The following is a 16,652-nucleotide window of genomic DNA, read 5'->3' as shown; positions in this document are numbered from 1 at the left end:
AAGCATAATTTATCACAAAGATAAGACAAATTTATTCAAGAGTGTTTGTCATAGTTATATACAAAGAGTATGAGTATATTTCAAGCAGTATTGCTCATCTCTGAATTTTGTTTTAAACAGAGAATAATTTTTAAGCATAAATGTGAATATCTTTTAAGGTCTTCTTTAAGTACTGAAATAAATGGTTCAGGATTAAAGATAGGCAAAGGTTATTACAAAGGAGAAATTAATTCTCAAGATTGAGATTTCAGTTGATATAGATATCTCTACAAATATACTGCCTTTTGTTCATTTCTTTTGGGAGGGCACACCTGGAGATGCTCAGAGATCACTCTGGCTCTGCACTCAGGAATCATTCCTGGAGCTCAGGAAACCATATGGGATGTCACAGATCAAACCTGGGTCAGCTGCGTGCAAGGCAAGTGCCTTACCTGCTGTACTATTTCTCCAGACCAGTAATTTACTGTCTTCCCTTAAATATTTTCCTTAACTCCCTTTTCATTATAAAATGCTTTATAATTGATTACTTTTTCAGCAATCACTTTTTTTCTTTTTTTTTATTTTTTTATTGGGTCACCATGTGGAAAGTTATAAAGTTTTCAGGTTTAAATCTTAGTTATACAATGCTCGAATACCCATCCCTTCACCAGTGCACATATTCCACCACCAAGAATCCCAGTATAGCTCCACCCCGCACCCCCACACCCCTAACCCCCCCATTCCCCTAGCCCCCCTACCCTTAGCCCCCCCGCCTGTGTAACTAATAAATTTCACTTTACTTTCACTTTGATTTCAGCAATCACTTTTATCACAAGAAAAATTGATAGTGTTAGAGCAAACATAATTTGAACTGTTAACTATAAAGCATGTTCAGTAGGACAGTTCACTGATTTATATTTATGCTGAAACATCTCTTTCCTTTAAAGTCAAATAAAAAAACTTATTTATCAAGATCCTTACATAAGATTCTCGTATCTTCTGAGATAAAAGTATGATTATTCAGAACAAATAATTTTAGTTTATTTCAACTAAAACCTTTGGTTGGACCTGACCATTTTTATGCCATCTTTTATGAAAATACTATTTTTAACAGATTTTCATTGTATTATAATTTCTATTAGCAGACATAGATGGAAAAATTTTCAAATGTACCAAAACCAGTTTCAAGACTGTTATAATTTCCACTGTGAACACCTGTATACTCTAGCAGAATTAAAAACAATGGTGCAGAGTAGGAACTAAGTTGTCATTATAAGTTTAAATTCTGGCCTATAGCATAGCACAGTATTGCTATATGTAACAAAATCTATAGTAAGCAAAACGGAATGTCATCAGTGAAAAAATTATCTCATAATTGCCCCACCCACCCCAGTATATTGCCAATTTGATGTTAAGGCAGTTTGATTACATTACTATAATTTTCCGGGGGTTTTTTAGTTTAAATACATATGTGTGTGTGTGTTGTGTGTACAGATAAATACACATATACCTTTATGTGATGCTGAAATCAAGTTGTGGAACACAGTAATTGGTATATTCAGTATTTATTGTCATTATCACCATAATTTTATCCAGGAGACTGAACTGAGTGTCAAAACTGTGCTTCAATTAGGAAAGGAAATAAGGTTTTTTGGTTATTGTTATTGGATTTCTAATGGTATTAAATGAGGTAATAAAAGCATCTGGTAGAAAGTGTTCAGCACACAGCAACTGTAGCTATTTTTGAATGAAGTTACTCTTTCTTCAGAAACATTTCTAAAATAACATTAGTTCTTAGCTTTGGGGCAGTGTTCAGAGGTTATTCCTGAACTGGAGCTCAGAAGTTTGCTTCCAACAGTGTTTAGGAACCATCGGGTCTAGGAATTAAACTCAGTAAGTCTTCAGACAAAGCATACATCCTAACCTTGAATTTAACCCAATTACAAAACTTAATTGAAATTTTCATACTGAAAAAATGGATTTGAAAAATAATGATGATATTATAGATGTAAGTGAACCAACTGAAAACAAATTCATCACTGTATAAAAGTTTACTGCTTGTTTACATTTTTAGGTATTGATAATTATTGCTGAACTATCAATATTGACAGACTAAAGCAAATTCCAACATTTAATTCTAGGTTATTAATTACTAGAGATTCATCATCACCACTGTCATCACTGTCATACCACTGCTCATCGATTTGCTCAAGTAGGAACTAGTAACGTCTCCATTGTGAGACTTGTTACTGTTTTTGGCATGAATATGCCACAGGTAGCTTGCTAGGCTCTGCAAGATACTCTCTTCAGGATACTCTCGGTAGCTTGCAGGGCTATCCAAGAGGGATGGAGGAATCAAAACTGGGTTGGCCGTGTGCAAGACCCTACCTGCTGTGCTATCACTCCAGCCCAATTATTAGAGATTACACATAAATATTCAAATACTGTTTTGCTTTGTAAAAATGGTGGTATCAATTTACTCAGTTTATCATATGTTAAAGTTAATTATACAGTTGGTCTTATTTCATTTGGTAACACCTTAGTAGTACTGAATGCCTTAATCTTTTCATTTGCAAAACATCTGTCCTTATGCTCTCAATAATTACGGAAATTAAGTTTAATTTATAAAATTTCATCCAGAAGAGATTGGCTAACAGGACTGCATGTCTGCCACTCCTATGTTTAACATTAGGAGGATGTTTACCTCATAGAGACCCCACAGAAGACCTTAGAGAGGGCTGAGACATAGTACAGTGGGTAAGGCTTGTCTTGCACTTCACTGACCTGGGCTCCATACCCAGCACCACATATAGTTTCAGGAGCCTGCCAGGAAAAAGCCTCAGCACAGCTGCATGTGACACTAATTAATTAATTAATTAATTAATTAATTAAAATGAAAGGCTATGAGAAAAGAATGTATCGACCCTGTGCAAATATATGTTGGTCCACAAATTGTGCTTATTTACAAATAACCACTTCCTAATATAACAAATAAATAAATGCAAAACAAGCGATGTCTTTTTATACAAAGTTGGTACCTTACAGGGTGTTTTGATAGTACTCACTATCTTTTCTTTACCAATACAATATAATCCACTCATAAGCCCAAGATTCAAAATTAAAATTAAAAGCGCAATGAGATAACACCTCCCACCAGTTAGATTGTCAAAATGTTAAGAAGCAAACATTAGTAAAAATTGAAGAGTGGAAATTCTGCATTTCGGTGATTGGACTATAAATTGGTATGGTCCCTATTAAAAAAAATGTTAGGGATTCTTCCCACACTCGCCAAAAAAAAATTAGGACTATGAGCTAGAGAGATACTTCAAAAGTTAAGGTACTTGCCTTTAATGTAGGTAACCCCAGTTCAAACCACTAACATCGCATACATGGCCCAAGAGACGGCCAGATGTCATTTCTGAGCCAGGAATAGCACCTGAACTGGGTGTTCTGCCCCCACAAAAAAGAAATGTAAGAAAAGAAACATCATATAACCTAGAAATTCCACTTTTGGTGACTTAACCTGATAATTCAAAAAGATACATACACTTTTATGTTCATGGAAACATTATTCATAATATCCAAGAAATGGAATCAGCCCAGATACCCATTACCTGAAAACTGAATAAAGAGTCAATACTAAAGGGATACTACTAAACTGTTAAAAGGATGAAATCCTGCCATGTTCAAGAATTCAGATTGTGTAGAAGATAAATTACATTTAAAAATACCAGAGAAAGAAAAATACTATATGATTTCAAATTATTTTTAATGAGCTAGAATGAAACACAAATCCTTAGTTTTTGGCAACAAAAAATGCTAATTATCATTATCAGAGAAAAAAGCCTTGGGATGGGAAAAAATAGGAAAAAATGATCACGTGTTACATGTTGTATATAAATCAAATTTTCAATGTTGATTATGGTGGGGTGTAGCCAGATATTTTAATATAGGGTAGTAGACCTAAAATTTAAACTGTTACACAATTTTTAAGAAAATTCCCAAACTCAAAAAACCTCCGGTGGTGCCATGTAGGCTTTTTCACAAATCATGACCTGGAGACTCATAAATACATACTGAAAGACATCAAGAAGTTGCAAAGATTCTTCTGGAACCTATACAAGGTTTAGTCATCTCAGCCCAGGCAGCCAAAAATCTCCACACTCCACAATGGCCACATGCTCCCCACAGGACATTACTGCTCATCTAGAAATGAATCTGTTGCAAACTCAGGTGACTGAAATCTCCAGGCTTTCAGAGTCAGGGAAAGCTATCTGCCCACATCTCTCTACACTTCCAGAAGCCCTGACAGTCATGCTCACGCCCCAAAATGCCACCCAGATAAAAATTTAATTCCAGCTATATCACCTCGTTAAAATTTTTTAACTTCCTGGAGTATGTGCAATATCTCAACTATACAACACCTACAGCAGCACAACAGATTAAATGGGATATAGTGTAGAAAGCATCCAATCTTGGGGCTGGAGCAATAGCACAGCTATCTTGCATGCGGCCAACCCAGGTTCCATTCCCAGCATCCCATATGGTCGCCCGAGTACCGCCAGGAGTGATTCTTTAGTGCAGATCCAGGAGTAACCCCTGAGCATCACTGGGTGTGACCCAAAAAGCAAAAAATTAAAAATAAATAAAAAAATAAAAAAGAAAGCATCCAATATTGATGAACAAAATATCAAAACAGAGGGTTTAACCTGTAACAACATTTTAATAATTTCTCATATAAGTGCTTAAAGCTCATGGTGAGATACACAATCTTACCTAACTTCCTTCTGAGAAACATCTTTTGATCACGTCTTAGCAAATTATAGAAAGCAATATGAAATAAATTACTGAGGGCCTAATATGGGGGTAGGCTTAAGGGGTGGTTGGGAAAATTGAAGGTGGTGGTGGTAGGAAAGTGCAGTGGTGGTGGAATTTGTGTTTGTATATTGAACATTTAAAGAAGGAAAAAAATCCAAAACATATTAAAAATTTGTGTTGATTCTTTTTTGGGGCTTGTGTCTCCTCTTTAACTCAATATAATCCTGTAACTGACCATATTTATATAACTAAGGCTTTCTATAATATAGACAAATATGTCAGATGTCTATTTTCAACAGTATTTTCCTTTTTATTTAACTCAGTTAAAGCAATTTCAGCTTTTTATTTGAAGTGAGACCATGTTTTCAATATTTCTGTGTTATTTTTGCCCACTGTTAACACTCCTGATTTATACTCTGGGAAATTAATCTCGAATTTAAACACACTATTTTCAAAAAGGTGATGAGAATAAACACTCACTTTTTTAAAGCATGCCTGAGTTTTGTTTTGTACCAAAGAAATGACTCTGGCCCCCTTGTTCATATGAGAAAATTTTGCTTATTAATAATAATGGGTATGACTAAGACTCATGGGTATGAAGTAAATCCACTTAATCCAACCTGCCAGTTAAGCTACGATCTAACTTTAAATATAAGTACTTACGTCTAGAAAAAGTAAAGGAAAGAAAAGGGAAAAAAAATCCACTAGAAACAAAGTACATCTAAGATCTCTTTCAAATTATTCTAACAAATGCTGCTAAAAGAAATGGAAAGATTCTCTGGTCAGGTAAGTAGAAAAGAAAATGCTATTTATATACTTCTGGTTTATAATCATTGTGGATCTAAATGTTGGCTCGGAATCCAGGTCAGTGTAAAACAAAATGACTTAAGAACATCAAAAAATACAGGTGCTGCAAACAATTCAATTATATACTTCCCTTTTTATAGGGTGTGTCTTTGTTCTCACAGCTGGGAGAGTCCTACTTTAACTTTTCAACAAAGAAAGTCACCACATTAAAGAACTCTAAAAAATTTCTATAACCAAAACTGTAGCAATAACCGTGCAATCTCCACTTGCCTTTCATAAAGATATTATATGCTTTAATCTCCTGTTCATCTATACTCAACACATTTGGCAAAGCACATTAACGATAGAAATAAAAACAATCCTTTGAAAACAAGGCTTAGGAAATAAGAATTACATAAAATATCTAATATGCAACAACTCTTAAAATGTACTTCTATTTTGAAAAGAGTGGGAAATAATATCAGACATTCTGTTTCTGTTTTACATTTTCATTTAATTACTCAATTTTAGTTTTGCCTAGGAAGAAAATAAAACAAAAACAATTAAGATGGGAGCAGGAAAAGCAATTTTGAAACCAAACTGCTGATTTTCAATCTACTCATTTCCCTGCATGTAAAAATGTGCTTGCTACCTCTAGCGGTTTATCAGTTTAACAGTTATAATTTATACAAAACACACAGATGGTCATAGAAATAGTAAAAGTTTCAGATGTTACAACTTGCTAGCATATGGAACACTACTGTGGATCATCATTTTGGCAGCTTTAAAGTGATTTTATAATTATTTATATGTTAACATCTTGGCCTCGTTTCATAGTCAGTGGTTAGTACAACGTTTATCATATGAAAGGTGGTTCTTTTATTGACTCTGAAATACCAATGAGGCGGAGGTACCGGTCCTCCTTAATTATAGATTAGGATCTCTCAATGACAAGTGTAAATGAGGATCCAACAATATATTAAACAATTTGGCATGAACAATAAAAATCTCTTCTGGGACAATAACTGATACAGAAAGCGTTACAAGAATTTTTTTTTTAAGTCAAATCTACCATACTGTTGTTGACTGTTAATGCCATAAAAATGCAGACTCACAAGCAGTGACACAACTTTTTAAGATTAAGACATTTAAAAGATGTATAATTACAATCACCTTTAACCTTTCATTTTCTACATGAAGTGCAAAAAAATAACTACACTCTGCCTAACTTCAGTCATCCCAATGTCCCTTAAATCACTTTTACTAATGCTGTCGTTGTTAGGCTTATATATGACAGTGCACCAAATTAGACAATCTGGCGGTCAATTCTTAATCCCCATATTATTTGATGTTCCAGCTGCAACTGAATGAGTCACTGCCCCCTCCTTAAAACACTGTCTCCACTTGCCTGCCTTTCTGGTTCTCCTACTTGTCCCTCTCTTCACTGCTATTTCTGCCTCTTCTCTGAGAATAAAACTCTTGAGTCCCTTTTCCTTTCTATATATAATCACTCCCTTGGTGGTTCAAGGCTCCGGTTTTGCTTTATAATATGAACTTGCTGATAATTCCTACAGTCTTCAGTTACATAAGTCCATAATAAAAAACTCCCCAGAACTCAGTACACAAACACTGATCACACAACCAACATGTACATTAATGGAGCGACAGCGGTATGTATACATCTTTTATGCATAAGTCAGAGGCGTAAGTTCCAGGGATGGCCTTCATAATGGTTATTCCAAAGGTGACACATGTGGCTTCTTTGGCTGCCACAGAATATTCTTTATTTGGGGAGAGGGGAATACCCAGATCAATTGAGGGCTTAACCCTGCCTCAGGCATCACTCTTGATGGGGTTTGGGGGACCATGCATGGTGCTGGGGATAGAACCTGGGTCTGCTACATACCAGGTATGCACCCTCCACTTGTACTATCTCCACAGCTCTTTGTTGCCTAACAGCAAAGAAAGTGCTGGAGACCCGCTCATTAGTATTTAATTTCTTTAATTTCCAGTCAAAACCCATGAAGCTGAGCTAGTTAAATTCATCTGCCCCACAGCAAAGAAGCTGGGAAGAAACATCTTTCATCTGCCCAGAAAGAGGGGGGTGATGCGTAGTAATGAGAATGTGTGTTTACCACAACTCATTTTTTTTTCTAGCCTCAACCTCAACTCTGAATGTCTGACTCATGTTCCCAACTGTCTATCTGACGTTGGTACTTGGACGACTAACACAAATTTCAGACTACAGTGTCTAAAACTGAGCTCCTGATGTTCCCCATGTGAACGATTACATTTCCTTGCTTATTGGCATCTCTATCTTTTCTCTTGCACTGACCAGTTATTCTTCTCACTAGCCACACCTAGAGCGCTAACCAATTCTCCACATGTCAGATGCTAACCACTCCTTGCCATGTCCCCTTTTCCAGACTGACTTCCAGACTGGTTCAGAGAATCATTTCTCCCTTGGCAAAAGTGCCTAACTGGTCTGTTTTGCTCACTTTGCTCCAACCACATTGGCAACACTGCTTTATAGTATATTAGGTACGCTCTGCCTTAAGGTGTTAACATACACTGCTTGTCTGAATCCAAGACTTTGTGTTTTGTTTTAGTTTCTGGTTTGGAAGTGCTATCTGGTGGTGGTGCTCAGGGCTTACTCCTGGCTCTGTGCTCAGTATCACTTCTGGTAATTCTCAGGGAATTCACAGGCCGTACCAGCGAACCATCCGGGAATTGCTGCAGAAAGCAAGCAAACTGTCCCATGTTTTACTTTTCCAGTCCCTATTCAGACTATTCTCTCTCAGTACCTATAGAATTCTCTTTCTCAATTTTTTTCCGATTTTTATTTGAAACATTCTCTGATTACCATATTTAAGAGAGAAATCCTATTTCACACTTAATCCATCGACCTAATCTTCACAACAACATTTTTATAAAATTTATTATAGCCTCAAATTATTCTTTCTTGCACTATTCTGTTTTATTTGTGTACTCAGAAAAAAATATAAACTCTAGAATGGGAGGGGCCAGAGAGAGAGTGCAGTGGTCTGACTCAATAATGAGAGGGGCCAGACAGATAGTACACCAATATGGCTCTTGCCTTGCACAGAGTCTGCCTCAGTTTGATCCCTGGCACTATGTGATCTCCCAAGCTCAGTCAGGAGTGATTCCTGAGCAAAGAGCAAGGAGTAAGATATATGCCAAGCTGGTTATGACCCTAAAACAAACAAAAAAAAGATAAAAAAGAAGAGTACTCCATCATTTCTGTTTAACGCTACATCTCCCAAGCTCAGAACTTTGCTAATATTTTGCATCAAACATAAGCACACAATATTGACATAGAAACCTCTGCTGTTTATGAGTAAGGGGATGAATACTGATGATTTCAATATGCCTGTACTATTAGCGCAGGAAATTAGAATTATTAATGTCATTAAATTACAATGTGTGTAATTCGGGAAATTATCTTAATTGTGTATAAATTTTAAAGGACTTTGTTTTCACTAACAAGAGAGAGAAACTTTTGCTCCGAGATGTTCAATCTCCTTGTGCTTCTTGGCTCAGTTCCCAAAACCAATGTTCACTTTGCCAAATGCAGGTCACTTTGACACATGACTCTTCATCACCTCTTAAAAGTCGAGCTAGGTCATCCTTACTCCAATTCCTAGAATTTAACCATCCTATGAGAAACTCATTCTAATTCAGATGTGTGCAGGAAAAGTGCTTAATAAGTACATAATTTCATTTCAATGTGCCTAAAATCTTACTGACCATGACCTTCTCTGTCTTTCCCTACCACTAAATTCCCATGCTCATCTGCTAACTGATTGTTTGGAAAAGTACAAGTATTTACTAAGATTATGAGGTCTGTGTCATAAATTTGTTCTTCTACATCATTAGCACTGACCTTTTCCTTACATTTGCTCCTGGGGAACTTTAAATCTTCAATAATGAACTCATGATGTGTGTGTGTGTCTCTGTGTGTGTGTTTGTGTGGGTGTGTGGGTGTGGGTGTGTGTGTAAGAGAGAGAAAGAGACAGACAGAAAGAGTGAGAGAGCACATAATTAGAACAAAAGAAAACACAAAGAAAAATATATTAGTACCAGTCAAAGCTTTGATAACTTAAGTGCTTTTGGAAACACTGAGAATAAAGAAAAAAAAAAGAAAGTTAGACTGAATCGCTGATGCTGAGGGAGAGAAAAATGCATCATTACTTAGTAAAGACAGTGAATCTGCTTTATGTAGCATACCGGGAGCTTGAAATAAAGCAAACTAGTTACACCAATTTGTTTTGCAATGAGACAAATAATACTCGTCATCATTCAGTAAGAAAATTGTTTTACGAATATTAAAACTCCATTAAAAAAAAAAACTAGGAGGGAAAATAAAAATCCTGAAATGACTTAGAAAGTTCTCAAGCGACCTACCCCAAACAGACTTATTTATTTATTTATTTATTTACAATAATCCTTACTGTCCAATAAGTGCAACAGGCTTTGAGTTATGTAAATAAATCATACACGAAAGGTTATCTGTAAGACATGAACATTGTCATTATGGCTTTCTGTTGCTGATCTTCAAACACAGCCTGAAGCATTGCAACCCAGGGAATTCTGAATGGAGTTCATTTGAACAGTTGAACATGGGAGGTACTGCCGTTCTTGATTTTAAAGAACAGTCCTCATGTTTCTCTCTTTCTTTGCTGACCTAGCAATGCCTCCCACTGCTGAACTGGATACTCACAGTTATTCTTTCATCTTTATCATCCAGTGGAGTGCCATCTTTCTTCCATGAAATGGTGGGTTCTGGATGGCCTCGTGGCGGCTGGCACTCCATCACTGCAGGCTCCCCAACGGCCACCATGACATCTGAAGGATTCTGTCTGAAGTCATCCCGGAGAACTGCAGGAACAAGAGGAAATCATTACGCTCATGACGCCATAGGCAGTCCTTATCTCTGAACTTCAGCAAAAGAAGCTTGCACTAGAATAAACTACGGCTAAGCGCTATCTCAACACATCTCGGAGGATTTATTCCTACCTACTCACAGGTGCAATTTCATAAAGATATCTGCCTTTAAGCCTACACACGGAGATCATTTTCGCTTCTTCACAGGTCAGTGAGTGGGTATCATTCACTGTTCATTGCCCCTCAATGTTACTATCTGGTTTATCTTAAACCTACATTTCTTCTCTCCTTAAGGCCTATGTTTCATCCCTGTGCAAATGATTTTAACAAATCCTCCCTTTTTATTTCCATGACACACTGGGATGATGTATCTTCTTATTAAACACACTGGATATACATAAAGACAAAACTACCAGAATGCAATAACTTACATGCAATATAAATGTGCAGACTATGAAACTTCAGGCACATTTCCAAAGCAGAATGATAGTGTTTTCTCACTATCAATACGTGAGGGAGATTGTTAGAAAGCACTCCTGGGGCAGGAGACAGTGAAGGGGTTGTGAGTGCCATGCATGGGACAGTCCCTGGTTACATCTCCAGCACCACCTGGTCCCTGAACATCATGGGAGCAAGCCTGAAAGTCCCTAAGCAGCACCAGGGTGTTCCCTGAGCACTGCTGCATGTGGTCCCAAATCCCCTAGTCCTCTCAAGAAAGTACCGATAAAGACTTACTGCTACCAAGAATATCATTTTGTATTTTCTGACATTTTTTGGCTTGCTTTGGTTATATCATATTCACTGACTTCCTAAACATATTTAGAGAGATTCACAAATCCATTTCTATTATCAACTCTGTAGCGTAAAAATAATCACTGTAAATCATTTTGCATTACTGATGTCATGTTAAAAATAATTACTGTAAATTATTTCGTATTACTGATGCTATGTTAATGTATATAAAATAAGTACTTGCAAGTATTGGAATAAAATGTAAAAAAACAAACCAAATAGTTTATCATTTCAAAGCAGTTCGTGAAGTAAAATTGGTTTTACTTGTTAACATCCCAAAACCAAACCTTGTTTGTCATCAGTCTTAAAAACAACTACAATGTTTACCAGCTAGGTAATCTTGAAGACATTATGAATATCTCTATTTCCATATTTCCAAAGTAAGCATGCAAATATATATTTCAACACAAAATTTTAAAATATATGAGCCATTTTTCTCTCACTCAATTTCCCCCCAGTAAATAATAAACATGAACTGCGTTAGTAATCTAATAGAACTTAAATTAGTATACCAGGATAGTGAATACATTTGGAAAGGTAAATACAAAGTCGTTAGTTATTCATCTTTTAAATACAATGAACTGAACATGTGACTTTTAATTTTGTACTTGCTTACATGTGTTTTGATTTCAAAGGCATTTAAACATTGAAACTCATTGATGAAGTACTACAATGCCAGAAGCTTAAACTCGAAGTGTTATCTCAAAGATAACTTAAAATTTATGTTCAAAACTACAAGCTGAGGTTTCCATTATTCTATATATTTTCATTTTCTATTTCTTTTAAAATATGTTTTCTCTATCAAATATAGGTATACATCTATAATCCCTCAACATATTTAGAGAGCTTTACAAATCCATTTCTATTATCAACTCTATAGAGTAAAAATAATTACTTTAAATCATATTTACAAACCATAATACTCAGAGAAAAGATTATTTGGGGAGGACTAGTGCTCAGGGGTGACCCTTGTTAGTGTTCAGATGACCATATGCAGTACTGGCAATCGAACTGGGGTCACATGCAAGGCAATAGCTTCCATCCTATATGTTTTCTCTGACCCATCTAACCTAATTACAAATATATATATATATATATATATATATATATATAGACAGCTTCAGCACAATATTTTTATGTTGGCACTTGGAAGATATTTCTTTAAGAAACTGCAAATTCACCTTTGGCAAGAACAGTATGGAAAGATAAAGAAAGTATGGCACTATCATAGTATTATAATACTAATCATTAAAAAATATATAGGCACAAATTGTGTTGAACTGACGACTCCAGCTACCACTACCATATAAAAAGAGAATATAAAATCTCTCAAAATTCATACACTGACATGAATACAAGGTGCTACCAATATACCACAAAAAATATGAGATTTGTAGAAAAAAAATAGTTACTGTTAGAAGACAATATGTTCCTTTGTTAGATCATATTATTAGTCAATACTAATACCTCTAAAAATGAACTATTTCCAACTATAGTAATTTAAAATAATAATATAAAATACTTTTTAAATAACAATAATTTGTACAACTTCTCTGTTTGGTAAACTTTAAACCAACCTGGCAACATAATATTTTATTTAAAATATGAATACTAAAATGTTTCAAAACTATCAAAATTCTAAGTCAAACAAATCAAGTGCCTCCCTCCCTTATACTACGTTATTTAGGCATTTTCAAGGACATAATGAAAAGATAACAAATGTAATTCATTAGAGATAGCTGTTTAGATAATGCTCATGTAATTATTTTTACAGCTGTAACGTATAAAACTCTAGTATTGCCTATGGCTTCAGGCAACCCTGCATAAAGTTATGAATTAAAGACTTTTTTTTTCTTCTATAAAAGCAAGTTTTCTTCCTTATGCTTGTCCTGAACATTTCCTTTTGGGAAAAAAACAGTATGTGTCATATTATATAAACTGATATGGACTTTTAGTTAAGTTATATAGTTTTCTTTACAATTCATGTGTATATTCAAGTAATTAAGATTAAAATCAAATTCCAGTGATTGGCAACATCTTGGAAGGAAAAACAGAAGAAAATCAAAGTATCTTCAAATATAGGTCTTAGAAAAAATAAACAAAAAAACAAAACTCTTTTTCACCTCTAATATTTCTATGAATCAAAATGGATACTTTAAATGGATTTTTTTGTTGTTTAAATAATATACAAATCTAAATTCTAGGATGAGAGGTCCAGAGAAATAGGTATGCCTTAGAATCCATGCTGTAAGTTGAAGGTCATAAGTGAAATCCCAAGGACTGCCACATGCAATGCACACTATCCTAGCAGATTTGCAGTCTACCATACCTGGCACTGCGATTTCTGGCCACACCATAGCCAGCCCCATGTAACCACCACAACTCTTAATAAATATTATAAAGTGAATTCATTCACTTATTAAATAAGGAATTTCAAAGAAGTGCTAAGTGTATAACTATTATACTATTTCGGCATCTTTCCATGGGAACAGAAGTTGTGACAGTAAACTGGCTATCTTTTATTAGATCATATTATTGTTGGATCATATTATTAATCAATACTAACACATCTAAAAATGAACTATTTCCGCCTATGCTCCTAAAGACTATGATCCGAGAGGTCTTTTAACCCATTTTGGCACCCAGAGCGGCTTCTTACAGAAATGCATCTAGACTGTGAGCTGTGCTATAACCCAGTGCTGCCCGGGGAGGGATTTTCCCTCTCCATCCTGTTTTTCTGCACGGAAAATGGCGGCAACAGCAACATTCATGTGGCGAGAGTCACCTCTTAAAACTCAACCCAGAGGTATGAGTTTTGCAGTGATGTGGCTTGTAGGCAATCATGGGAGGGGGGCGTTACCAGCACGCCCTCCGCTGAGATAAGATCCAGAGCTGCCATGTGCGAAATGGACCCTCTGCTCCTAAAGACTATGATCCGAGAGTTCTTCTAACCCATTTTGGCACCCAGACCAGCTTCTTACAGAAATGCACCTAGACTGTGAACTGAGCTAAAATATCAGAAATCCAAAGCCGAGCTCATAGAGTCTTCATTCTCAGCAATGAAAAGAAATTATTAAATGATGCCTTTTCAGCAGGCCTGATTGTTGGGGGGAAATTCCAAACAATAATAGTGAATTTCTATTGAAATATTGAATGTATTCAAAGTATAGAGAGAATAAAGTTAAGATCAATAGCTACTTAGGAGGGGGTGGGTGGGAGGGGGGTTTATTGGGGTTCTTGGTGGAGAAACATGTGCACTGGTGAAGGGATGGGGAATTAATCATTATATGACTGAGACTTAAACCTGAAAGCTTTGCATTTTTTTCACGATGATTCAATAAAATAAAAATTAAAAAAATAAAAATGAACTATTTCCATCTATAATAATTTAAAATATGATAATATAGAATATTTTTCAAATAAAAATAATTTGCACAACTTCTCTGGTAAACTTTGAACCAACCTGGCAACATAATGCTTTATTTAAAATATGAATACTAAAATGCTTTAAAATTATCAAAATTGTTAGATCATATTATTAATCAATACTAACACCTCTGAAAATGAACTATTTCCATCTATAATAAAAATACAACTGTCCTGTACTTTCTTAGAGCTTTTAATGTATTTGGAAAACTTTTGGAAATTTGGGGAAAAATTTAGAAAAAAGTCAAAACTTCAGGGGCCGGGCCTGATATAGTACCAGGATTAAAGTGATTGTCTGGCACACAATTGACAATTCTATCTCTGCTACTGCATACGGTCCTGGGAGCACTGAGTGGGGAGTCTCTGCTCATGCTAAAACATGTTGCAGCCCTGGAAGCAATCTCCTTAGCTTCATTTTATGAATTCTTAGGTTGCTATGCATTAAGATAGTTGTTTGGGAAGCTCAGAAAATATATTGTAAATGCATTTATAATATTTGGTGTCCCTACTTGATTAGTTTACAAAATTTCACTGAAGAGGTAAGTGTTACCTGGAGGCCAAGTTCAAAACTTTTTAACAATTCCTAAAACAACATTGTTAAACCTTAAAAAAAAATTATACTATCACCATCTTTTCATTTTTCTTTTGCTTTTTTTGTCACATCCAGCGATGCTTAAGGGTTACTCCTGGCTCTGCACTCAGGGATTAGTCCTGGTGGTGCTCAAGGGACCCTATGCGATACTGGGAATCGAACCCGGGTCAGCTGCATGCAAGGCAAACGCCTTATATATATGGCAAACTCCCCACTATACTATTGCTCTGGCCCACCATCTTTTTTATTTCTTTTTAAATAATTCTTAGTTTTTTTGGCCACTCCCTGCTGTACTCAGGGTTCAAAATACAGGGACTGCCCTGGCTGTGCTAAGGCAACCTTATGTGGCAGTGCTCAGGATGGATCATGGGTTGGCCACATGCAAGGGAAGAGCTTTCCCCACTATAGTATCTCTCCAATCTTCCAATGCCTTGTCTTTGAAAATTAAGAAATATATATTCTACCCTAGGAAAAATATTTTCAAATGAGAAACAGAAATACTAGGTCTGTATAAAGTGATGGTGTAATCATGCTTAGTAAAAAAGTATATTTATTTATTTTTTAATTTAACACTAAAGATATCTACGACTGAACTCCCATAAATATTATGTCATATGTTACTTATGTTTTTTATATCATGTATCTTTATTGCTAAATCATAAAATATGCTTTGGCTAAGATCCTGAAAGAATGCATTTTCCCGAAAGCACTTATTTTCTTAGCATTACAGCATTTGAAGATTGCACCGATTTCCTATGCTCTATCCTTAGAAAACAATACTTTTAGGGGATGGAACTATAGTATAGGGGGTAGGACTCTTGCCTTGCATGCAGCCAACCTGGGTTTGATCCCAGAACACCACATGGTCTTTTGAGGACCACTGGAGTCATTCCTGAGTTCAGAGTCAGGAGTAAACCCTGAGCACTGCCAAGGGTGGTCGTATATCAACAACGCCAAAAAAAAAATACTTTTACACCCCCAAATTGTTATGTCTTGAAAAAGTCTGACAGTGTGGATGGATGGTGAATATCATACAACTATAGGAAACAGTGAATGCAGACCACAAAATAGAAGGAAAAGTGACTACCATAAGAAAGGCAGTTAATAACTAAAAAAAAAAAAAGAAATACAGTTAATAGCAATTGATTCATAAATTTTAAATATCTGAAGGAGAAGCAAGATTACGAAAGCATACCTACATGCTTCTGTATTGCATACACCTACAAAAAAAAGTAGTACTCCACGCTGGACTATGAAAGTCACACTTTCCTTCCAAACTGAATCTGAGCTTAAAGCACATTCTCATTTTGCAGAGTCATGTACAACATGATGTTACTTCCCATGCAAAGCCCTC

General features: G+C 35.6%; 1 protein-coding gene across 3 annotated transcripts in view; it reads right to left on the bottom strand.

Moving 5' to 3' along the window:
- ROBO1 (roundabout guidance receptor 1) overlaps positions 1-16,652 on the bottom strand; it is a 1,139,823-nt gene that overhangs the window by 148,347 nt on the left and 974,824 nt on the right. For all 3 annotated transcript variants that reach the window (XM_055125437.1, XM_055125438.1, XM_055125439.1), the window contains one exon: positions 10,325-10,482. In XM_055125437.1, coding sequence (XP_054981412.1) covers positions 10,325-10,482 — 158 coding nt within the window. The remainder of the gene's footprint in view (positions 1-10,324; positions 10,483-16,652) is intronic.

This window comes from Sorex araneus, chromosome 2 (assembly GCF_027595985.1).
Source record: "Sorex araneus isolate mSorAra2 chromosome 2, mSorAra2.pri, whole genome shotgun sequence".
NCBI classification, from domain to species: domain Eukaryota; kingdom Metazoa; phylum Chordata; class Mammalia; order Eulipotyphla; family Soricidae; genus Sorex; species Sorex araneus.
The sequence above is the reverse complement of the archived record's forward strand: the minus strand, read 5'-3'. Positions and strand labels throughout refer to the sequence as shown.